We start from the raw sequence: 24,714 nt of genomic DNA, 5'->3' as shown, positions 1-24,714 counted from the left end.
TCCCGGCACCGGTATCAGCGTGACAGGGGGCAGCGCCCAAACCCCCTGATCGCCCTGCGGCTCTGTGTGTGACAGGGGGTGGGGCCACAACCTCCCTATCTGCCCTGCTCTGTTCGTGACAGGGGAAGGCGCCCCAACCCCTGATCAGCCCTGCTCTGTGCCTGATAGGGGGGAGCTCCCCAACCCCCGATCACCCTGCAGCTCTGTGTGTGACAGGGTGTGGCGCCCCAATCCCCTGATTGGCCCTGCTCTGTGCGTGACAGGGGGGAGCTCCCCAACCCCCTGATCGACCCTGCTCTGTGCATGACAGGGTACAGAGTCCCAACTCCCCTGATGGGCCCTGCTCTGTGAGTGACGGGGCAGCGCCCCAACCCCCTGATTGGCCCTGCTCTGTGTGTGACAAGGGGGAGCTCCCCAACCCCCTGATGGGTCCTGCTCTGTGAGTGACAGGGGGCAGCGCCCCAAACCCCTGATCAGCCCTGCTCTGTGCGTGACGGGGTGGCGCCGCAACCTCCCCATCGACCCTGCCTTGAGTGTGACAGGGGGCGGTGCCCCAACCCCCCAATCGGCCCTACCCTGAGCGTGACTGAGGGTGGCACCACAACCTCCCAATCCGCCCTGCTCTGTGCATGACAGGGGGCGGAGCCCCAACTCCCCAGTTGGCCCTGCTCTGAGCCCGACTAGGGGCTGCACCTAGGGATTGGGCCTGCCCTCTGCCACCCGGGAGCAGGCCTAAGCCAGCAGGTCGTTATCTCCCGAGGGGTCCCAGACTGCGAGAAGGCACAGGCCGGGCTGAGGGACCCCCCCTCCCCCCTGAGTGCACAAATTTTTGTGCACCGGGCCTCTAACATATATACATACACACACACACACACACACACACACACATACATATACATACACACACACACACACACACACACACACACACACACTCTAGAGGCCCAGTGCATGAAATTCATTCACTGGGGAGGCGGGGGGTGGGGGGGAGGGTCCCTCAGCTGGGCCTGCACCCTCTCACAGTCTGGGACCCCTGGGGGATGTCTGCCTGTGGGCTTAGGGATCAGGCCAAAGCCGACAATTAGACATCCCTCTCACAGTCCGGGACCCCTCACTCCTTACTGCCCGCCTGCAGTGGAGGCAGAAGCTTCTGCCACCACCACTGTGCTTGCCAGCCGTCAGCCTGGCTTCTGGCTGAGCAGCGCTCCCCTGTGGGAGGGAACTGACCACCAGGGGGCAGCTCCTGCATTGAGCATCTGCCCCCTGGTGGTCAATGCGCGTCACAGCCACCGGTCATTCTGCTGGTCACTCCGCTGTTCAGTTGATTTGCATATTAGGATTTTATTATATAGGATATATATATATGTACTAGAGGCCCGGTGCACAAAAATTTGTGCACTCTGGGGGGAAGGGGGGTCCCTCAGCCCGGCCTGTGCCCTCTTGCAATCTGGGACCCCTCAGGAGATAATGACCTGCTGGCTTAGGCCTGCTCCCGGGTGGCAGAGGGCAGGCCCAATCCCTAGGTGCAGCCCCTGGTCAGGCTCAGAGCAGGGCCGACTGGGGAGTTGGGGCGCCGCCCCCTGTCATACACAGAGCAGGGCAATTGGGAGGTTGTGATTCCACCCTCAGTCACGCTCAGGGTAGGGCCGATTGGGGGGTTGGGGCACCATCCCCTGTCACACTCAAGGCAGGGTTGATGGGGAGGTTGCAGCGCCACCCCCTGTCACGCACAGAGCAGGGCCAATCAGGGGATTGGGGCATTTCCCCCTATCACTCACAGAGCAGGGCCCATCAGGGGGTTGGGGCACTGCCCTCTATCACCCACAGAGCAGGGCCAATCAGGGGGTTGGGGTGCCGCCACTCTCACACTCAGGGCAGGGCCGATGGGGAGGTTATGGCTCTACCCTGTCACACACAGAGCAGGGCCCGGGGGGTGGGGGGGTTGGGGCGCCACACCGTGTCACACACAGAGCAGGGCCGATCAGGGGGTTGAGGCGCCGCACCCTGTCACACACAGAGCTGCAGGGCGATCAGGGGGTTTGGGCGCTGCCCCCTGTCACGCTGATACCGGTGCCGGGAGGCCTTGCGGCTCCGCTGATCCTGGTGCTGGGAGGCATATTACCCTTTTACTATATAGGATAGAGGCCTGGTGCACCTGTGGGTGCTGGCTGGTTTGCCCTGAAGAGTGTCCTGGATTAGGGTGGGGGTCCCCACTGGGGTGCCTGGCCAGCCTGAGTGAGGGGATGATGGCTGTTTGCAGCTGGTCACACACCCTTCAGGGTGGGGGTCCCCACTGGGGTGCCTGGCCAGTCTGGGTGAGGAGCTGAGGGCTGTTTTCAGGCTGGGGGTGACTGAAGCTCCCAACCGCTCCTTTTTTTCTTTTTTTTTTTTTTATTCTGGGCCAGCTTTAGCTTTGAGGCTTGGCTCCAGCTCTTAGGCCTCTGCTGCTGAAAGTAGGTTTCTGGCCTTTACTTACAATGTTGCGATCCTGCTGGCTGAAGCCCGGCAGGTTTCTGGGGTTTTGTTTAGCTTCTATGTTTGTTACATAGTTGCTTGCAGCTCAGAGGCCTGAAGGGGCAGGCAGGAAACGTTGGAGTCCTCCGTCACTGAAGCAAGCAAGCCTCATGTTAGTTTCAAGCTGCCTGGCTGCCATCTTGGCTGACAGTTAATTTGCATATTGCCCTGATTAGCCAATGGGAAGGGTAGCGGTTGTACGCCAATTACCATGTTTCTCTTTTATTAGATAGGATATATATGTACATTTGATAGGATAAGAGTTAATTAAACATACTTGGAAATATAACCCAATCCTTTGCCGGGGTCCAACCCCAGCAGGTCCAGGGGTCCCCAAAGGTGTGGACGGAGTTGGCGAAGAAGGAATGACACGGAGATAGCGTTCAGTTGATCAGCAGCCTAGCCAGGATCTCTAGCCAGGATCTCCAGCCAAGTTCTGGTCTGGATCTCCAGCGAAGTTCTGCTTAGGATCTCCAGCCAGGTTCTGTGTCCATGTTGTCTTGCTAGGTTCTCCAGCCAGGTTCTCCAGGTTCTCCAGCCAGGTTCTGTAGCCAAGTTCCCTCGCTAGGTTCTCCAGCCAGGTTCTGTCCAAGTTCTCCAGCCAGGTTCAGTCCAGGTTCTCCAGCCAGGTTCAGTCACCAGGTTCTAGTCAGGTTCTCTTGCCAATTTCTGTAGTCAGGTTCAGTCCAGGATCTTTTGCCATGTTCTCTCAATCTAAGTTCTGTGTTCTAAGTTCTGGCTCTCTTGGTTCCGTATTCTAAGTTCTGTGTCTTGCTGTCTTATTACATCTGTATTTATACCAGTTGATTCAATCCTATCAATCTCTATTACAAAGGTTAGGGCGTTTCTTATCTCCATTCCAGGGAGTAAAGATTATGTAGCTTAAGCATGATTGTTCATAGTTAAAGTGATTAATTACCCGCCTGGCACTTAGTTAAGAGGTTTTATTCCCTCCCTAACTTCAGGGGAAAATCCCTACCTGGGGAAACACCCTTTCTCAGAGACCTTGGTTAAAACACATAGTGCCAAGAAGGTGAGCAAACATATTAAGAACAGTATGCCATATATGCCAGGTCCCTTAAAACAGCAAGGATGGACCGGCTCCCAGCAATCCTTTTATTTAAGTGTAGAACAAAATGACAGAGAAAAGCCATAAGATGATAAGTGTACCTCTCTAAAGAATCTAGTATGTGGCATTCTTGGAGCAATTCATGGGAAATCTATCTTGAACCATTCCTGATGACAGGTTTTGATGATTATCTATTGACTAGAGGCCCGTTGCACAAAGAGATTCGTGCAATAGGCCTTCCCTTCCCCTGGCTGCCAGCACTGGTTTTCCTTTGGCACCCAGGACCCAGGCTTTTGCTCCGGCCAAAGCCTTCAGTCTTCACAGCTCCAGACGGAGCCTTCAGTCTTTGTGGCTCCGGCCAGAGCCTTCAGTCTTCGCAACTCCGGATGGAGCCTTTAGTCTTTGCGGCTCCAGACAGAACCTCCAGTCTTCGCTCTGCCGCTTAGCCCCCACGTATGCAAATTAACCGCCATCTTTGTTGAGTTAATTTGCATACTCTCCTGATTGGTTGGTGAGTGTAGCGGAGAGATGGTTAATTCACATGTTTGTCTATTATTAGGTAAGATGGATACATCACATTTATATTTGGGTCTTTGACCCAATAGCTTGCTTTCCTAAACATGTTGCAAAGAATTATGATGGTTTCACATTTTAGCTGCATAGTAAACAAGCACTGCCGTACTCAAGAAACCATGTTCTTAAAACTTGTGTCTATAAAAAGACAGTTTTCTCACATGAATGCTGATAATCACCTCATTCCAGTGATTTTAGAGCTATAATTATAGAAGAACATGTGAGGTTCTTTTTTACATTAATTAGTATTTTTTTTTAAATATATTTTATTGATTTTTTACAGAGAGGAAGGGAGAGAGATAGAGAGCCAGAAACATTGACAAGAGAGAGACATCGATCAGCTGCCTCCTGCACATCTCCTACTGGGGATGTGCCCACAACCCAGGCACATGCCCTTGACCGGAATCGAACCTGGGACCTTTCAGTCCGCAGGCCGACGCTCTATCCACTGAGCCAAACCGGTTTTGGCCATTAATTAGTATTTAATAGTGCTTATTAAAGTGTCAGAGCACTCAGTTAATTAACATGGTATACTGAGCTTTGAAAAAATATCTGTTAATTATCATAATTGCAGGGTCCACAAAAGAACTGAACCATGGGCTGTTGTAACATGTAAATAAACTTCTTTCTTGAAGTTTAGAGAAAAGTTGGTTTGATCTACAAATAAAGAAAGAGAGGGAAAAGGTGGGGGGGAGATAAAGTAGTAGAAACAAATTATTATGACTAAACTCATCAGTATGAAGAGAGATGTGGAAAATTTGGATAACTTACTTTAAATAAGCTAACATCATGGTTGAGCTACCACAAAACATTTTCATAGAGTGGAGTATTTGTATTTAGTATTTACTTTTTATAAAGAATGATGGGACTTGTGGTGCTAGCCAAAAGGTAGTGAAGTTACTATAAAGAGATCAACCAATGAACTTGTATGTGTTTACGCATAATCTGGGACACAGACAATGGGGTGGTGAGAGTGGGGGGCGGGGGAGGGTGAAGGCTGGGGGGATGAGAGCAGGATGAATGAGGTTAATGGGGGGTAAAGGAGGACCTATGTAATGCTTTCAATAACATAAAGTCACTAGAGCCTTAGTCATGTACTGATTAAAATAAATATTCTGTTCAAAAAACATCTAACTACCTGAAGACTACATAAAGTAAACAATACCAACAGGAGAGAGGGCAGCAAAAACTTCAAAAGAAACCCTGTCCTTCTGGCCAAAGAACCAGAAAAAGGGGCTGCTGAGAGGTATTGTTGGGGAGGGGAATCCCCTTTCCCCCCTTTTAAAAAAAAATATATTTTATTGATTTTTTACAGAGAGGAAGGAAGAGGGATAGAGAATTAGAAACATCGATGAGAGAGAAACATCGATCAGCTGCCTTCTGCACACCTCCTACTGGGGATGTACCCACAACCAAGGTACATGCCCTTGACCAGAATCGAACCTGGGGCCCTTCAGTCCGCAGGCCGACGCTCTATCCACTGAGCCAAACTGGTTAAGGCCCCTTTCCCTTTTTTTCTCTCCCCTCTTCTCTTTTCTTTCCCAGCCCTGACTTGAAGGCAGCCCCAGTTGCAGAACTGCAAGGCAATAATGTAGTAGTTAAAACTCCAGTAAAAAACAAAACAAAACAAAACACCATCTTTCTGGCACAGTAACTGGAAAAAATGGCCCCAGTGGTCTGAAAAGTATGAGGGAAATTCAGTTATTCTGTTTGTTCTCTTTTCTCCTGTCACTTTGCCCTGAGGGCAGCCCAAGTTACATGAACTATGCAGTGACAGTACAGGCAGCTAAAATTCCTACAAAAACATCTTTCTGGCCAGAGAACTGAGTGGTGGTCCCCTGGGAACCAGAGAATATGAGAGAAATACTGGAAAGAGCTGGGGGGGGGGGGGCAGTGTTCCCCCTAATCCCGTGTATAAATGATACAAGTTCAAGACATACCCCACCCCTGAACTGAGTAGGGACATGACAGACCCAAAGCAGTATTGCAAAGGCTTTAAAAACTAAGTCTGGTGGCTTGGCTCAGTGGTTGAGCGTTGACTTATAAACTAGGAGGTCACGGTTCCATTCTGGGTCGGGGCATACACCTGGGTTGCATCTCTCATCATTGATGTTTCTATCTCTCTCTCCCTCTCCCTTCCTCTCTGAAATCAATAAAAATATATTTTAAAAAAAACTGAATTAAAATTAGAACCATCACCCAAAAAAGGCAACAGAGAACTGGCAGTCTGAGAACTGGCAGTCTGACCAAACCAGGTTAATTGCCTGCTAAAACGAAAAAAACAAAAACCGAACAATAACAAAAAAAAAAAACACCAAAAAACAAACAAACAAACAAAACATTCTTTAGAGGATTTTGAGAGGACCCAGAGTCTCAAATTATAATATTAAAAATGTCCAGGATACAATAGAAAATCACTTGACATATAAAGAAAAAGGAAAATATGGCCAATTACCAATGAAAAAGATAACCAACCCAACCCCAATATAGCTCAGATACTAGAATACTCGAAAGACTTTAAAGCAGCTATACCTATGCTCTCTGAGGTAAACACCCTTCAAATGAAAGGATGTCCTCAGTAGAGAATTAGAAACTATAAAAAGGAATGAAGTAGCAATTTTAGAACTGAAAAATATAATCTGAAACAGTAAGTTCACAGGTTAGGTTCAATAGAGAATGGAGATGACAGAGGAAAGAATCAGTGAACTTAACCACAAGGGCAGAGTTGAACAGTACCAATAGAGAGCACATGGCTCACAAAGTCTAAAATGTTCACTATCTGACTCTTTACAGAAAAGGTTTGCCAACATCTAGTTTAAACACACAAATTAGGCCCTGGTCAGGTAGCACAGTTGGTTAGAGCATCGTCCCGCAGGTTCAATCCCGCTAGGGCACATACAAGAATCAACCAATGAATGAATAACTAAGTGGAACAGCAAATCGACCTCTCTCTCTCTCCCACTACCTTGTCCTTTCTCTCAAATCAATCAATAAGTACAATTTTTAATAAAAATAAATAAACACACCAGTTAGAAGACAGAGATTGTCAAATTAAATTTAAAAAACATGATCCAACTATATATTTATAAGAAACCCACTTTAAATATAATGAATGACAGATAGATTAACAGTGAAAGGATCAAAGAAGATATAGCATGTAAACACTAATCAAAAGAAAGTTAGAGCCTAGCTGGTTTGGCTCAGTGGATAGAATGTCGGCCTATGGGACTGAAGGGTCCTGGGTTCGATTCTGGCCAAGGGCATGTGCCTCAGTTGCAGGCTTGATCTCTGGCCCTGGTCAGGGTATGGGAGGCAACCAATCAATGTGTGTCTCTTATATCAATGTTTCTCTCTCTCTCTGTCTCTCTCCCTACCTTCCACTCTCTAAAATTCAATGGAAAAATATCCTTGAGTGAGGATTAACCAAAAAAAAAAAAGAAAGAAAAGAAAGCTGAAGTGGCTATATTAATATTATATAAAGTAGACTTGAGAACAAGGAATATTACCAGAGTTAAAGGGGGACATTACATAATGATGAAAAGGTCAATTCATCAATAAGACACAGCAATTCTAAATGTGTAGACACCTAACCAAAGAGCTTCAATATGCATAAAGCAAAAACTAATATAATTGAACAGTGAAATGTACAAATCCACAAGTGTACTTGGAGGCTTCAATACTCCTATCGCAGTAATCAATAGAACAAGTAAAAAATCAGCAAGGATATAGAAGACCAATATTATCAAACAGCTTAATCTAATGACATTTATAGAACACTCTACCAAATAACAACAGAATACACACTCTTTTTTAAGTGTACAAGGAACATTCAGCAAGATCAACCATATTCAGGACCATTAAAAAAGTATTTAAAAATTTGTAAGCATTCAAATCATACTAGATATGTTCTTTGACCATAATGAAGTTAAACTAAAAATCAGTAATAGAAAAAATCTGGGGAAAGAATAGGAAATTTAATAACACACTTGTAAATAACACATAGGTCAAAGGAGAATTTGGAAGGGAAATTAGAAAATATTTTGAACTGAATAAAGATAAAAATATATCAAATTCCTGGGATGCAAATAAAATAGTACTTAAAAGGAATTATAGCAATAACTGCTTATACTAGAAAAAAAGAAAGATCTCAAATCAATAAGCTTTTACCTAGAAAAACTTGAAAAAGAAAAGCAAATAAGTGGAAGAGGGTATGGGGGGGATAAACAATGATGGAAAAAATATTAAATTTAAATTTTAAAAAGGAAGAGCAAATAAAGCCTAAAGCAAGCAAAAGGAATAAAGAGCAGAAATCAATAAAATGGAAAGCAGAAAAATCAACAGAAAAAAAAAATCAATGAAGTCAAATGTAGTTCTTTGAAAAAAAATAAAATTGATGAACCTCTACCCAGAATGACCACATTAAAGAGAGAGAAGACAGCCGAAACTGGTTTGGCTCAGTGGATAGAGCGTCGGTCTGTGGACTGAAGGGTCCCAGGTTCGATTCCGGTCAGGGGCATGTACCTGGGTTGCGGGCACATCCCCAGTGGGAGATGTGCAGGAGGCAGCTGATCGATGTTTCTCTCTCATCGATGTTTCTAACTCTCTATCTCTCTCCCTTCCTCTCTGTAAAAAAATCAATAAAATATATTAAAAAAAAAAAAACATCAAAAAAAAATAAAAAAATAAAATAAAATAAAAAATAAAATAAAAAGAGAGAAGACAAATTATCAATATCAGGAATGAAAGAGAAGAAATTACTACAAATATTAAAAGGATAATAAAAGATTACTATAAACAACTTTATGCCCTAAATTCTTCACCTTAGAAGAAATGAATCAAGTCCTTGAAAGACACAAACTTCCAAAGCTACTCAAGAAGGAATAGAGAACTTGAATAGTAGTCTCATATCTATTAAAGAGATGGAATTTATAGCTAAAAGCCTTCCAACATAGAAAACTCCAGGCACAGATGGTTTCATTGGTAAATTCTAGCAAACATTTTAGTAATTTATATATATAAATTAAAAGAGAGAAAAGAAATATATATATATATATATATATATATATTATTGATTTCAGAGAGGAAGGAAGAGAGAGAGAAAAGATAGAAACATCTATGATGAGAGAGAATCATAGATCAGCTGCCTCCTGCAAGTCCCCCACTAGGGATCAAGCCCACAACCTGGGCATGTGCCCTTGACTGGAATTGAACCTGGGACTTTTCAGTTCATAGGCTGATGCTCTATCCACTGAGCCAAACCAGCTAGGGCTAGGACTAAATATTTTTAACTCTATGCAGTCTCTTCCAGAATGCAGAAGAGAGAACACTTCCCAATCTTAAGGGCCCAGTGTTATTCTAATAACAAAAACCATACAAAGATATGGTAAGGAAAACCATAAGCCAATATTCCTCATGAACTGAGACACAACAATCCTCAACAAGATAATAAAAACTCTCAGCAAAGTAGGAATAGGAAAAAATTTCCTTAACCTGAAAAGGGAATCTATAAACAACCTACATCTAACATCATAGATAATGATGAAAGACTGGCTGAGAACAAGCGACACTGTCCACTTTCATTCCTAATCAACCTCATAATGGGTGGTATAGTCCATGCAATAAGGAAAGAACAAAAGCATATTGGAAAGGAAAACACAAAATTGTCTTTATGTATAGATGACATGCTTATTTATGTAGCAAATCCTAAAGAATCTATAAAAAACTTCTATAAAGAATAAGTGAGGTTAGCAAATTCTAAATACTAGAATACTGAAAAGAGAAAAATTTTAAAGTATCATTTACAACTGTACTAAAAACTTGAAATATCCTATCTAATAAAAGAGACACATGGTAATTAGCCATACGTCCGCTACCCTTCCCATTGGCTAATCAGGGCGATATGCAAATTAACTGCCTGCCAAGATGGCGGCCGGCAGCCAGGCTACTGACACGAACAGGAGGCTTGCTTGCTTCAGTGACAGAGGACTCCAACGTTCCCCGCCTGCCGCTGCTGGGCTCTGAGCTGCTAAGAAACATTGTTACAAATACAGAAGCTAAACAAAACCCCAGAAACCTGTTTTCAGTCAGCCGGGATCTCAGAGCTGGAGTCGCAACAAAGTTTCAAATACAGAAAGTAAACAAAGCCAGAAACCTGCTTTCAGCAGCGAGGTCTCACAGCTAAAGCCGGCTCTCAGCTCCAGTGACACCCATAAATCCAAGAATAAAAAAAAAAAGGAAAAAAGGAGAGGTTGGGAGCTTCAGTCACCCGCCAGCCTGAAAACGGCCCTCAGCCCCTCACCCAGACTGGCCAGGCACCCCAGTGGGGACCCCCAACCTGAAGGGGGTGTGACCAGATGCAAACAGCCATCATCACCTCATCCAGGCTGGCCAGGCACCCAACCGGGACCCCACCCTGATCCAGGACACTCTTCAGGGCAAACCGGCTGGCCCCCACCCGTGCACCAGGCCTCTATCCTATATAGTAAAAGGATAATATGCCTCCCAGCACCGGGATCAGCGGAGCCGCGAGGCCTCCTGGCCCCTGGAGCAGCGTGACAGGGGGCAGCACCCAAACCCCCTGATCACCCTGCGGCTCTGCGTGTGACAGGGGGCGGGGTCACAACCTCCCTATCCGCCCTGCTCTGTTCATGACAGGGGAAGGCGCCCCAACCCCCTGATCAGCCCTGCTCTGTGCCTGATAGGGGGGAGCTCCCCAACCGCCTGATCGCCCTGCAGCTCTGTGTGTGACAGGGTGCGGCGCCCCAACCCCGACCCCCACAGGCCCTGCTCTGTGTGTGACGGGGTAGAGCCATAACCTCCCCATCGGCCCTGCCCTGTGTGTGACAGAGGGGAGTGCCCCAACCCCCTGATCGTCCCTGCTCTGTGGGTGACGTGGCAGCACCCCAACCTCCCCATCGACCATGCCTTGAGTGTGACAGGGGGCGGCGCCCCAACCCCCCAATTGGCCCTACCCTGAGTGTGACTGAGGGTGGCATCACAACCTCCTGATCGGCCCTGCTCTGTGCATGACAGGGGGGAGCTCCCCAACCCCCTGATCGGACGGCTCTGTATGTGACAGGGGTGGCACCACAACCCCCTGATACGCCCTGCTCTGTGCGTGACTGGGGGTGGCGCTGCAACCCCCCCATCGACCCTGCCTTGAGTGTGACAGGGTGCGGTGCCCCAACCCTCCAATTGGTCCTACCCTGAGCGTGACTGAAGGTGGCATCGCAACCTCCCAATCCGCCCTGCTCTGTGCATGACGGGGGGCGGTGCCCCAACTCCCCAATCGGCCCTGCTCTGAGCCCGACCAGGGGCTGTGGGGAAGGCACCTAGGAATTGGGCCTGCCCTCTGCCACCCGGGAGTGGGCCTAAGCCAGCAGGTTGTTATCTCCTGAGGGGTCCCAGACTGTGAGAGGGCACAAGTGGGGCTGAGGGACACCCCCTCCACCCCCGCCAGTGCACAAATTTTTGTGCACCAGGCCTCTAGTTTAGGTATAATATTAGGTAACAAAATATTTATAGATCTATTAAAAATGATAACACTCATTAAAGAAATCAAGGAAGACGTAAATAAATGAAGATATGTATTATGTTCATGGATTGGAAAACACAAAATTCTTAAGATGTCAATTCTCCCCAAAGTAATCTACAGATTCAATTCAGTCTCAATCAGAATCCCAGCATGATTTTTTTGGCAGATACCCACAAACTCATTCCAAAAAATTTCTATAGAAAGGCAAAGGAACTAGTTTAACCAAAACAATTTTGAAAAATAAGAACAAAGTTAAAAAACTCCATTGTCTGATTTCAAGATTTGCTATAATGCTACAGTCTTCAAGACAAGGTAGTATTAGCAAAGCACAGGCAACATAGATAATGGGGAAAATAGAGAGTCTAGAAATAGACCAAACACAAATATGGTCAATTGATTTTTGACAAAGGTGTAAAGACAATTTAATAGAGGAAGGGGTCTTTTCAACAAAGACTATTGGACACCTATCCATATGTAAAAAGCTAATCTTCATTTTGTATTCAAAATTAACTGAAAATGGATCATAGACCTAAATGCAAAACCTAAAATTATAAAACTTGTAGGAAAAAAAAATAAGTCCAGCAAAGGTTTTTACATATGACGCCAAAAGCACAATTCATTTAAGAAAGAACTGATAATTTAGACTTCATCAAAATTTAAAACTACTTTGTGAAAGAAGCTATTAAGAGGATGGAAAGATAAGTCACAGGCTAGGAGAAAATACTGGCAGATCACACATCTGATAAAGGTCTTGTATCCAGAATACATAAATAACTCTCCAAACTCAATAATAATAAAATTCAATTTTTTAAAAATGAGCAAAAGGCCGGAGCCGGTTTGGCTCAGTGGATAGAGCGTCGGCCTGCGGACTGAAGGGTCCCAGGTTCGATTCCGGTCAAGGGCATGTGCCTGGGTTGCGGGCACATCCCCAGTGGGAGATGTGCCGGAGGCAGCTGATCGATGTTTCTCTCTCATCGATGTTTCTGGCTCTCTATCTCTCTCCCTTCCTCTCTGTAAAAAAATCAATAAAATATATAAAAAAAAAAAAAAAAAAAGAGCAAAAGATTTGATATCACCAAAAAAAAATATAACAATGGCAAAGAAGCACAGGAAAAGATGTTCAACATCATTCTAAATTAGGAAATTGCAATTTAAAACCACATTGAGATACCACTACCCTTCTAATAGAATGACTAGAATAAAAAACTAAAACAAAACAGACAATACCAAGAGCTGGCAAGGAAGAGAACCAACTGGAACTCATACATTAATGATGGCAATGCAAAATGGTACATCCACTTTGGAAAAATTTTGGCAATTTCTTATGATGTTAAACACACGTACCCAGCAATTTCACTTATAACTATTTACACAAGAGAAATAAAAACTCATGCTTACACAAGGGCCTGTACAAAAACGTTTATGGTGACTTCATTCATAATCACCCAAACTGGAAATAACTCATATGTCTTTTGACTGATGAAGGAATAAACAGGTTCATCCAAACAATGGAATCTACTCAGAACTAAAAATGTACAAACCATCCTATATAATAAAAGCCTAATATGCTACGTGTCCGGTCGTCCGTACAACCAATCAAAGTGTAATATGCTAATGATATGCTAAGGCCACTCAACCGCTTGCTATGACATGCACTGATCACCAGGGGGGCAAACAGACAACTGGTCGGCCAGTCGCTATGACGTGTACTGACCACCATGGGGCAGATGCTCTGACAGGTAGGTTAGCTTGCTGCTGGTGTCCGGCTGATCAAGACTGAGCCAGATGGGCCAGACACTCCCTGGAGAACCTCCCACAGTCCCTGCCCGGTTGGCCAAACTCCCACGTCCCTCCCCGGCTCCGATCGTGCACTGGTAAGGTCCCTTGGCCTGGCTTGCACCCTCTTGCAACCCGGGACCCCTCAGGGGATGTCAGAGAGCTGGTTTCGGCCCGATCCCACAGGCCAGGCCAAGGGACCACACTGGTGCACAAACTCATGCACCGGGCCTCTAGTTAATACATAGAACAATATGACAACTCTCAAATGCACTATGCCAAGTGAAAGAAGCCAGACTCAAAGGCTACAAGATTCCATATATATGACATTTGGAAAAGGCAAAACTATAGGGACAAAGAAGAAATAAGGTTTGACTACAAAAGGGCAGCATGAGAGAATGTTTTTTGTGTGTGATGGAACTGTTTTGTATTTTGATTGCAGTGGCAATAACACAACTCTATACATTTGCCAAAAGTCATAGAGGTGTACACGAAAAAGAGTGAATATAAATATCCTATCTAATAATAGACAAACATGGTAATTGACCATCCCTTTGCTATGCCTCCCATTGGCTAATCAGCATGATATGCAAATTAACTGCCAACAAAGATGGCGGCTAATTTGCATACTGCAGGTAGGGCGGGACAGTGCCATCCTGCCTGCCCTGCCGCCATCCGGGCCTGCTATCTGCGACCCAGGGCGGCGGGAGTCCCATGTGTTGACCTGACCCGGGGCGGCCGGGCGGGGCAGCAGTGATCAGCCGGCCCACCTGGGTGTCCTGTGTGCGACCCGCCCAGGGCAGCGCCCCAATCCCCGGATCGGCCCTGCCATATGTGTGACCCGGGTGGTGCCCCAACCCCCGGATCGGCCCTGCCATGTGCGCAACCTGGGGCGGTGCCCCAACCCCTGGATCGGCCCTGCTATGTGCGTGACCCGGGGAGGCAGGGCAGGCACCAAGGGATCGGGCCTGCCATCTGCCACCTGGGGAGCAGGCCTAAGCCAGCAGGTGGTTATCTCCCAAGGGGTCCCAGACTGTGAGAGGGCACAAGTGGGGCTGAGGGACACCCCCCCTTCCCCTCCTCCCCCACCAGTGCACAAATTTTTGTGCACCAGGCCTCTAGTATGTAAATAAAAATAATAAAATAAATTTTAAATGATAGCTTAGAGCTGGAGACTAATTCATGATGAAAGGTTAAAGAGACAGGAACGCTTATTTTTAGAAAAGTAGGTTTATAAAGTATCTATTTTCAGATGAATCCACAAAAATATTCTGAGTCAAAATCAGAAAAACTGAAAATAAAGGGATATAACCCAACACATAATAAACATTAAAACTATATCTGAAATATGGTATGTGAATTATATCTCAATAAAACTATTATTAAAAAACAACAACTTATACCTTAACACATTGTTTGCGGGTAGTTTTTATCGCGCGCTAACAGGTGGCGTGGGCCATTTTTGCTAATTTTTTGCGCAAATGGCAACGTTCAGTAAAATTACGATAACTTTAGTTTTACATATTTTTTTTCAATGAAACTTTTTGTGATTTACTATAAAATGTATACTGAATTATTTTTCTTAGAATAGCACTGAATGTGTGGCGAGGCAGAGAACTGTGTGAAGGGATGACTCTACGCAGTTGAATAGATTACCATTATACCTGGAAGTACATACATAATTCACCATTGTATGTGTTAGAGACCCAAATTTTGTCCTTTGGAATTCGAAAATCTGCATGTTAGCATCCCTTTAGAGCAATAAAAAAGTATAAACATAAACATATTTATACATTACCCGCATTCTACCGCTAGTCTATAAAAAATGTATTAATACCTGTCCCGCGCTCTACTACCAGTCAACGTAAAACGTATAAATATGTTTCCCGCATACAATGTGTTAAGCACTTCTTTCCTTTACCCCAGTGTTTCCCAAACTTGTCTAATAAGAATTATTTGGCAATTTGTTAAAAATAGATATACCCAGGCCTTTTCTTTGGGGAGGCCAAGAAACTATATTTTTAAAATACACACCACCACCCCCAAGGAAATTTTATTATCAGACAAGTTTAGAAAACAACCCATAATTCTTTCTTAGCTACAAAGCCAAGAAAAAAATTTTAATTATCTATTTAGTCATGGTCTGAATGTTTCCTAGTATACCAGGATATTGATCACTACAGTGGAATAATTATACTTAGAAAAATTCAAGCTGATCCACTGGGATATGAAAGAAAACTTTGACACATATTTACTTTAAATCTTAGTTTAAACTTTTCTATAATTTTAGGTATGAGTTTTATAATGAACACAATATATTAATAAAATAGTACACATATATCTTTTTCCCCAATAGGATGTGTGATCAAAAAAGAGTAGGACCACTGCTCTAAGGTTCCTTATTATTTTTCTCCCCCCAAAGCTGACAAATCCTCAGCCTGTTTTATTTTACAATAAGAGCCCTATAATCCTTACTCTTTACCATTTTGCCCATATGCATGCCCCAGGTATAAGAGATGTGAATAACTATTTGTTATAATGTATCTAGTAAAAAATTTGGAAGGTGCATACCTCTTTATACTATTCTTAAAAGTCCAGTCGACTCTTGGCATTAAAAGATTCAGCTCACCAATTTAACAGCAGTGGTTCCTAATCCTTACAGGTATCTGTGATGTTTCATGACAAGTAGCAGTCTGACTTTACTGAATCACAAATTTGAATCAAGTTATGTTTTCAAGCTGGTGTGAAGGACCAAATTATTTAGCAGGTGAGTGAACCAAGAGGACTGCCCAGCATTTGTTCTCACACAGGTATACTGTTCTCTGATTGTTATTAGTGTCAGGAGAGTCTTCTTTAGATATTTAGTTGTTTTTTATTCTTTACTGCAGGGGTCCTCACCAATTATCTAAAACAAGCATGTCAAACTTGCAGCCCACGGGCTACAGGGAGCCCACAATGAATATTTTTGTGGCCTAGCCAATATAACGGTATGTAAGAAACGTTTTAATAAACATTTCGTAACTTAATTTTTACAATATCCTGTTCTACATAATTATTAATAATGAACTACAATGTTCACTAATGACTGATTACTATAATCATGTTGCATTCATTTCCCTTATGCGCCTTACGCACAGGCGCACCATTCCTCTCTACTAATATTAGCAGCGAATATTTTAGCAGCTGATTGCCATGTAATGCAAATTGATTTATTTGCATCACGCTTATTAATCTGTGCAGTTATTCAGTGTCTGGTAAGTTAATGTTCAAGAAAAAATATTAATTTTTATTAAAATGTTCTATTATTTTATGTTAATGATTACTCATTTATTTCAGCCCTTTGTGTTCAGCATGTCTCTATTGAAATAAACCTACGTTTCTATGAAAATTGAAGTTTTTGTTTTTTGCAGCCCACATAAACTTAAACCTTGTTTATCTGGCCCATGTTAGCCTTTGAGTTTGACATGCTTGATCTACAAAGTTTACTATAAAGAGTCCTTAAATCCAAATGTGTACTAGTATATCTACATAGTTTTTCAATTAAAGAATACTAAAACTACCCATCATGTAGGATTTGGGGAGTTTTTAAGTGGGCATTAAAAAAGGTCAGTCAGACTTTGAAAGACTGAAATTCATGCATTATTGAAAATAAATCTTAAGTGGTACTCATGAATTGGGGCATTCAAATCACATACTGCTAAGGATGTGTTCAATGTAAAAAATGTCAAACCATCTATTTTAAGAACTCTTTTTAGGGTAGACTTCTATGGCAAATGTCAACTGAGTTCAGAAGAAATACCATTAAGCTCCTTTCAACTCTCCATGTCAATAACATATTTCAAAGAAGGCCTTTCTCTCTCTCACCCTCAAGAATATCTTCATAAAGTGCATGTACTCCTTCAGGCACGATGACTGCCAGTGCAGTTCCACAGAGAAGGCCGGCACCCAAAACAGTCACCAGCTTTAGTCGCTCCTGGAAATAAAAAAAAAAAGAAAACTGTTGAAAAGATTGATGAATGAATGGAAAAAAAATTTCTGAAGTATCTAATCAAGATTGTGAGCTCTGCTCATTTGTGAAACCAAAATCTACAATGGCTAGTGAAAATAAAATAGGGTCAGCTTCATGAATAATTAATGCCAGTTAAAACATAGAGATGCCATTTTAAAATTTACCAGATTTGCAATGATGTAGGAAAATTTTTCTACTATCCATGATAGGGAGAAATGATCATACTTGTCTAACACTGGCTATAATGTGAATTGCCACTACCTACCTTAACCAGAATTTGGCAATTTAGATTTAAAGTCTCAAAAATGTGAATTCTTTGGTCCAGCAATTTCACTTCTAGAAATTCACCCTAAAGAGTTATGCCCGGGTAATGTGGCTCAATGATTGAGCGTGGACTTATGAACCAGGAGGTCAGTTTGATTCTGGTCAGGGCACATGCCCCCAGCTCAATCCCCAGTGGGGGGCGTGCAGGAGGCAGCTTATCAGTGATTCTCTCTTATCATTGATGTCTCTCTCTCTCTCTCTCTCTCTCCCTCTCCTTTCCTCTTTGAGATAAATAAAAAACATCATTGCCATGGGTTGTCATTTCAGTTTTTATTTTTTCTTAATTTCTTAACTACCTACATCATTTTAGTTGCAGTCAGACTTATTTTAAGCACTACATATGTGGCTCCATGTTATTTATATAGATTATTTGTTCACATAATTTCACAGCTTGGGATTCAATCTCAAAACTGTATGTAAGAATTAAAATGCTGACAGGGTCTCTCTTTTGCTTATGGTAAATCACCAAAAAGGTGTATTTGAAGGAAGAACTACATATTCCAAGTGCAGTTCAAAATGAAAAGTGAGTTCCCAAAGTGATAGTTTCTGTCAGAGAAATGAAATATTTGCTCAAGAGAGGCATGAACACTGCAATGCATTGGTTTTATGCATCTTATTTTACAATTTCACAGCTGTAGCCTGACTGAGCCAAAGGACTGACCAGACGTATTATTTAAAACAACAGCTTGTACTCATTGCAATTAACTATCAGCTCAAAGCTTTGAAGTCAGTTTAATTTTTTTGGCAGACACCAAGACAGTTAAGTAGTTTTTCTTTCCTTGTTCACCGAAACAGTCAACAAATTGTTTGGTCACACTAAATATAAGTCAATAATTTTTAAAGCTCTTAATATTGAAAATAGTTTATTTCAACCCCCCTTGTACCATGCTCATTTCAGTACTGAACTCATCAACTGTAGTTTCCTACAAAATTAAAGATGCATCCTTTGTTATAAAACTAATCCCTTCAAAGCTCTATGCACTGAAGAGATGAAACATTTAGGGTAGAGACCAAACTCTTGTTCAAGCAACAAAAGCTTTCTCCAGCCCTAACCAGTTTGGCTCAGTGGATAGAGCGTCGGCCTGTGGACTCAAGGGTCACAGGTTCGATTCCAGTCAAGGGCATGTACCTTGGTTGTGGGCACATCCCCAGTAGGGAGTGTGCAGGAAGCAGCTAATCGATGTTTCTAATTCTCTATCCCTCTCCCTTTCTCTCTGTAAAAAATCAATAAAACATTTTTTTTTTAAAAGCTTTCTCCATACTCTTACAAACAAACCTAACAAACCTGCTTTAAGGAGATACTTCCTAATGTCAACTTAACTACTACACTATCAGCTAATGAAGGAAATGAAGGAAGCTCAAAAACAAACTGTTTTTCAAGTCTTTACATCTGAGACAAGATGCCAAAAAGTTCCCTGCCTCTGAGTAGTAGCTGTGTGACCCTGAGCAAGTTCAGCGTCCTCTATAAGAAGGAGCTGAGCCCTGGCCAATTGCTCAGTGGTTAGAGCATCGGCTTGATGACCAAAGGGTCTCACGTTCAATTCTGAGGCAAGGGCACATACCTCAGTTGCAGGTTCAATCCCTGGCCCTGGTTGGGCATGTGTGGGAGGCAACCAATTGATGTGTCTCTCTCAGTTAGATGTCTCTCTCTCCCTCTTCCCTCCCTTCCACTCTCTCTAAAAATCAATGGGAAAAAAAATATCTTTGGGAGAGGATTAAAAAAAAAAAAGGAATAGAGATGATGATTACTATTATTATCTTGTAGGAATAGTAGCACACAGCACAAAGTGACTGCCATTATTGCTTACCTTTAACAGCCTCAGCAGCATGCAGAGGAAGGCTTCTAAGCCACAAGAACAACAAAGTAAAACCCAGACACTTGGCTAAAAGTTCAAGTACACAATGCTGTATTTGCCATTTTGCCTGCATCAAATAGGCTTTCCATGTCCTAATGCATTTGACACAGAGGTAATAACAAACAATACTTTAATGCCACTACCTCCAATCTTGGAAAACAAGACTAATTCCTTTTCTTTTTGTATAAGAGTCCTTTCTAAATATAAAAGAACTAAACAAAAGTGGAAGTCCTATAAGACTGTTCAGTGTGACTACAAAAACAAAAACAAACAAAAGCCCATTGGGAAAGAACCTGGGAAAACATTGGCAATAAATATTGTTATTACTATATAAGATATTCAACTGAACTGAGAAAATTAAAATAACAAAAATGTGTTTTTATCTATCAAATTAGTAATCAAAGCTTTAAAATTAACGATAGTACTCAGTTTATGAGACTACAGTACATTTGCATTTGGAGACGGGGGTGAGGGCAGAATGCATTTTTAAAAAACTGATTGCCCAGCCCTAGCCGGTTTGGCTCAGTGTATAGAGCATCGGCCTGCGGACTAAAGGGTCCCGGGTTCAGTTCCAGTCAAGGGCACATGCCTGGGTTGCGGGCTCGATCCCCAGTAAGGGGCGTGCAGGAGGCAGCCAATCCATGATTCTCTCCCATCATTGATGTTCTTCTCTCTCTCCCTTCCTCTCTGAAATCAATAAAAATATATTTTAAAAAAACAAACAAAAACTGATTGCCCAGCCAGCATGGCTCAGTGGTTGAGCGCGACCTATGAACCAGGAGGTCATGGCATCACCAGTTAGGGCACATGCCCGGGTTGCGGGTTGGATCCTGCATGCCCAGGTGTGGGGTGTGCAGGAGGCAGCTGATCAATGATTCTCATCATTGATGTTTCTCTCTCTCTTTCCCTTCCTCTCTGAAATCAATCCTATATAATAAAACCCTAATATGCAAATAGACCAAATAGTGAACCAGTTGCTATGACACACACTGACCACCACGGGGCAGATGCTCAATGCAGGATCTGCCCCGTGGTGGTCAGTGCACTCCCACAGGGGGAGTGCCACTCAGCCAGAAGCCAGACTCATGGCTCCCTCTCCCGCCTAAGAGGCCGCGCTGAGGACACCTCAGGGGATGTCAGACTGCCGGCTTAGGCCCGCTCCCCTTGCAGGCCAGGCTGAGGAACTCCCCCTCCTACCCCCAGGGAATGAATGTCATGCACCAGGCCTCTAGTAAAAATATACTTAAAAAGTTTTCAAAATTAGTACTGAGAATAATGTCAACATTTAAAAAAAATCTTTATGTTCTAAATACAGTGTTAAGGCCTATTATTTCACTACAGGCCCAGTGGATGAAAATTCATGCACTGGAGGGGGGGTCCCTCAGCCCGGCCTGCCCCCTCTCACAGTCCAGGAGCCCTCAGGGGTGGGAGGTGACCTGGTGATCAGGGGAAGGCAACGCCCCATCACACCTCTGCTGCTGCCACTGCAGGTAGCACAAGCCTCGGTCAGCCCTGGTTACCTGAGCCTAGGGCGGCCCTGGGCAGCTGGGCAGCCACCACCCGAGGCTTGCCTGTGCCTCGGGCTGGCCCTGGGCAGCTGGGGGACTTAGGGGACTTGAGGACTCCAGAGGCAGGCGTGCCGGCGGGGCCGTGTGGACTGGGAGCAGTCATCTTGTGGCTGTGGGCGCTGCCATTTTTGAGGGTGGGACAGTCAATTAGCATATTCCCTCCTTATTGGCTATGGGTGTCGCCATTTTTGAGGGCGGGGCACCAATTAGCATATTCCCTCTTTTTTTTATTTTTTTTGTTTTATATTCCCTCTTTATTAGATAGGATTATATTCTCAAAACAATCCTATTAGGTCATTTAACAGAGCAGAGTTGGATGTTAAATAACTTGTTCAAGTAGTGACACTGATTCTGAACTATACTACCTGTCTCAGATAGTTCCTTTTGAAATTAGTGGCCATTATTAATCATCTTAAGTTCTTTACTTAAGTTATCTGCATACCTATGGATTTATACTGTTTTAACACATAAAAAATGTGTCATCATAATCCAAACTAGTCTGCAATGAGAAAAGTATGAAACTGAGAGAAAGCCTTCAAAAATTTTATAGCAATACGATCATTATAATTACTAAAGGAGTCATTGTATGTCTCTTCAATTTAATAGCACTGCATTTGGGCCTGTATTTTACACATCCCCCCCCCCCCCTTTATACTCTAAGTATTTCATTTTTACAAATATATTGGGTCTTCAATGAAATGGAAATTAAAAACAAAAGCTGGTCATTTACCAGATAGCTTGAGGAATATTGCCCTAGAGGTCTGGTGCAAACATAGCTTGTTCTCCCTTACCAGCTCTGTGACAAAAAGAAGACATGCTCAGGTAAATAACAATCCTCAGATAACTGATCTAAAATCCCACTTTAGCCATTGTTAATATCTGAACTTCATCATCACTCAGAGCACCTGCTAAGCTGGGTTTATACTAGGCAATGTTAAGTTGTAGGCTCTCAACACACACATGTAGTATTTCCATTTAGAGCCAAAGAAAACTGCTCATTAACAATTGAATCTAAAAATCACAATACAATATAAATATACAGATGATGTATTATAGAATTGTATACCTGAAACCTATATAATTTATTAACCAATGTCACCCAATACAATAAAAAAGAAAAAAAGAAACAGCTCTGATTCTAGCATACTTCATTAATTTATCCAAGTTACATAATCTGAGTCCTCATCTGTATCTCACTGAGTTTTTAAAACAAAGTTAGGTAATGTATGCATTAAAAAAAAATCAGCTCAATGTTGGTATTAGATACCAAAGGGAAACTGAAAAGAAGCAGCAGCAACTCAAGCCTCCCTTCCACCTGGCTGTGGCTTTAACTATGTCGCAAACTCACAAGGCCTAGTCCCACCTCCTTTCCCATCCACAGGCTATCTTCAAGGCCTACCTTACACCTCAGCTGTAACTTTTCCTTTCTACTTCAGGCCCTTCTCCTTTTCCCTATCCTGGGAAAGCACTTCCAGGACCCGCAGTAAAACGGCCTCTTTTACTCAACTCCAGGTCATACTTATGAAATCCTGTTGCCCCCAATGTAGCAGTTTTTCTCCCTAAATCTTTGAGCTCTGTGCACGTTGCGCACTCTTTATGGCAACCTGAAGAACCCATCTCCATTTTCATTGAACAACGCTTTCATCAGTCTTCCTTTCACCAGTTAACGTTTGTTCAGGTAATGACAACTAACCAAAATTTAAAAACATATTAACAAAAATTTCACTTCTAAGCAAACAGATCTGAAAACAACTTCAAATATCCATTCCAATGATCTTCTTTAAAAGGAAGTGTGAGTTAAAAACAACCTAATTAAAGTTTTTTTTTAAATATATTTTATTGATTTTTTACAGAGAGGAAGGGAGAGAGACAGAGAGCCAGAAACATCGATGAGAGAGAAACATCGATCAGCTGCCTCCTGCACATCCTCCACCGGGGATGTGCCCGCAACCCAGGTACATGCCCCCGACCGGAATCGAACCTGGGACCCTTCAGTCCGCAGGCCGACGCTCTATCCACTGAGCCAAACCGGTTTCGGCTAATTAAAGTTTTTTAAAGAATATTTTCTTTCTCCATTCTAACACGGGTATCCAAAACACCACCTCTCTTAAAAAAAAACACACAAAACTATGCTTGATATTCTCCAAAAAAGAAGTTATACTGATATTAATTCCTATGAACAAACAACATTCGCCATTTGCATTTCTTCAGAGCAATCCGAAACCTTCATTCCTTGAAACTTCTGAGAAACCAAAAGAATGTTAGTTGGTGCCTCTCTCCAGGGAAAATGCACAGAGCTCCGGACTTCCGGCTGCGGTTCCAGGGAGCTGGGAGTGCTCCAGGACCTGCAGCGGATCCACCCACCCGGGTCCAGCACTCGGATGCTGACTATAAGGCTTGTTCCTATTGTTAAACGTTGTGCACCTTTTAAAAAGATGGTCTTCCTTAACAAGACCTTTAGCCCTGGGATTAACTGAGGGAGCGGCTTTCCTTCACCACTCCCACTACTTCCCAGCGGCCAGCCGGCCAGCTGCCGAACAACTGCGAACTGCTTACCTCCGAGAAATTAACAGCCAAGGGAATGATTCCAGCCACGTAACATCCCGCCAGCATAGCCAGAGACAGCAGGCTGATGGAGATGAAATCATCCATTCTGCCCTCCTGTACGCGCCCACCACCACCGGACTACAGATTTTCAGCGGCTTCCACGGGTTCTTATACGCGCGTCGTGACTCCAAGCGAACGAGAGGGACTTTCCAGTTCTGCCGTCCTCCCTGCCGGCGGAGGTGTTCACGGAGCGCCTTTCTCCTGAGCGTACCTGGAAACAGCCCCTGTGGGCTGATGGTAGCATCAGAGAGAACTTTCAGCAATCTTAGGTCCCCAGCCCCTGAGTTTTCAGACTCCAGTCCCTGGATTCCGGTGCGTTCACAGAGAAGGGAAAAGTCAATGGGGGAAAAATACGCCAAGAAGCGATTCCTTCAATGGTCGGAATGAGAAGGGCACAATGGGCCCACTCTCTCCACAGACAACGTTGCAGGCGGCAGCAGGAAAAGGAGAAAACCCAAGCGAACTTGTTCGTCCTCCCGGCACCCCCTAGGTCTTCGGGGCACCCTGCTGGAACCGGTGATCCCTCCCAGCTGGAACCAGCCCACCGGTCCCGGCAAACTCTCCTTCGAGTTTCGAATGAGGAAAGGAGTCCTGTACGTCTCTAACGACGAGACTGGAGTTCAGCAGCGAATCCGATACAAAGCTCCCTCCGCCCTATAGCCGATGCTCTCCATATCACTCCTCTCCGCTGGGCTTTGACCCGGAGCCACAGATACTACCGCAGCCATGGCCGCCAAGTGGCACCTCTTCATTATATCCACTTCCGGATTGCCTCATCGCCCCCTCCTTTAAATGGGTTCTTCCGGGTAACAACTGACCTATGGCCCGGCATTCTTACACTGCCGCCATTTTTGAGCAACTATTTCCGCCCCCCCTTTTTTATT

The 24,714-nt window shown here is 43.8% G+C and overlaps 1 protein-coding gene across 4 annotated transcripts in view; it reads right to left on the bottom strand.

Annotated features, from left to right (window-relative positions):
* Positions 1-24,608, bottom strand: part of SLC39A9 (solute carrier family 39 member 9) — a 46,072-nt gene extending 21,464 nt beyond the window's left edge. For 3 of the 4 annotated variants that reach the window (XM_036311113.1, XM_036311114.1, XM_036311115.1), the window contains exons 1-2: positions 23,780-24,608; positions 17,331-17,439 (exon numbers count right to left, since the gene is read on the bottom strand). In XM_036311113.1, the coding sequence (XP_036167006.1) occupies positions 17,331-17,439; positions 23,780-23,875 (205 nt within the window). In that variant the 5' untranslated portion in view covers positions 23,876-24,608. The remainder of the gene's footprint in view (positions 1-17,330; positions 17,440-23,779) is intronic. The other variant, XM_036311112.1, reaches the window with a different exon arrangement.
* Positions 24,609-24,714: the final 106 nt, after the last annotated feature.

The sequence above is a fragment of the Myotis myotis genome, unplaced genomic scaffold, assembly GCF_014108235.1.
Source record: "Myotis myotis isolate mMyoMyo1 unplaced genomic scaffold, mMyoMyo1.p scaffold_m19_p_1, whole genome shotgun sequence".
Classification (NCBI taxonomy): Eukaryota; Metazoa; Chordata; class Mammalia; order Chiroptera; family Vespertilionidae; genus Myotis; species Myotis myotis.
Note: the sequence above shows the minus strand (reverse complement) of the source record. Positions and strands in the feature narration are given on the sequence as shown.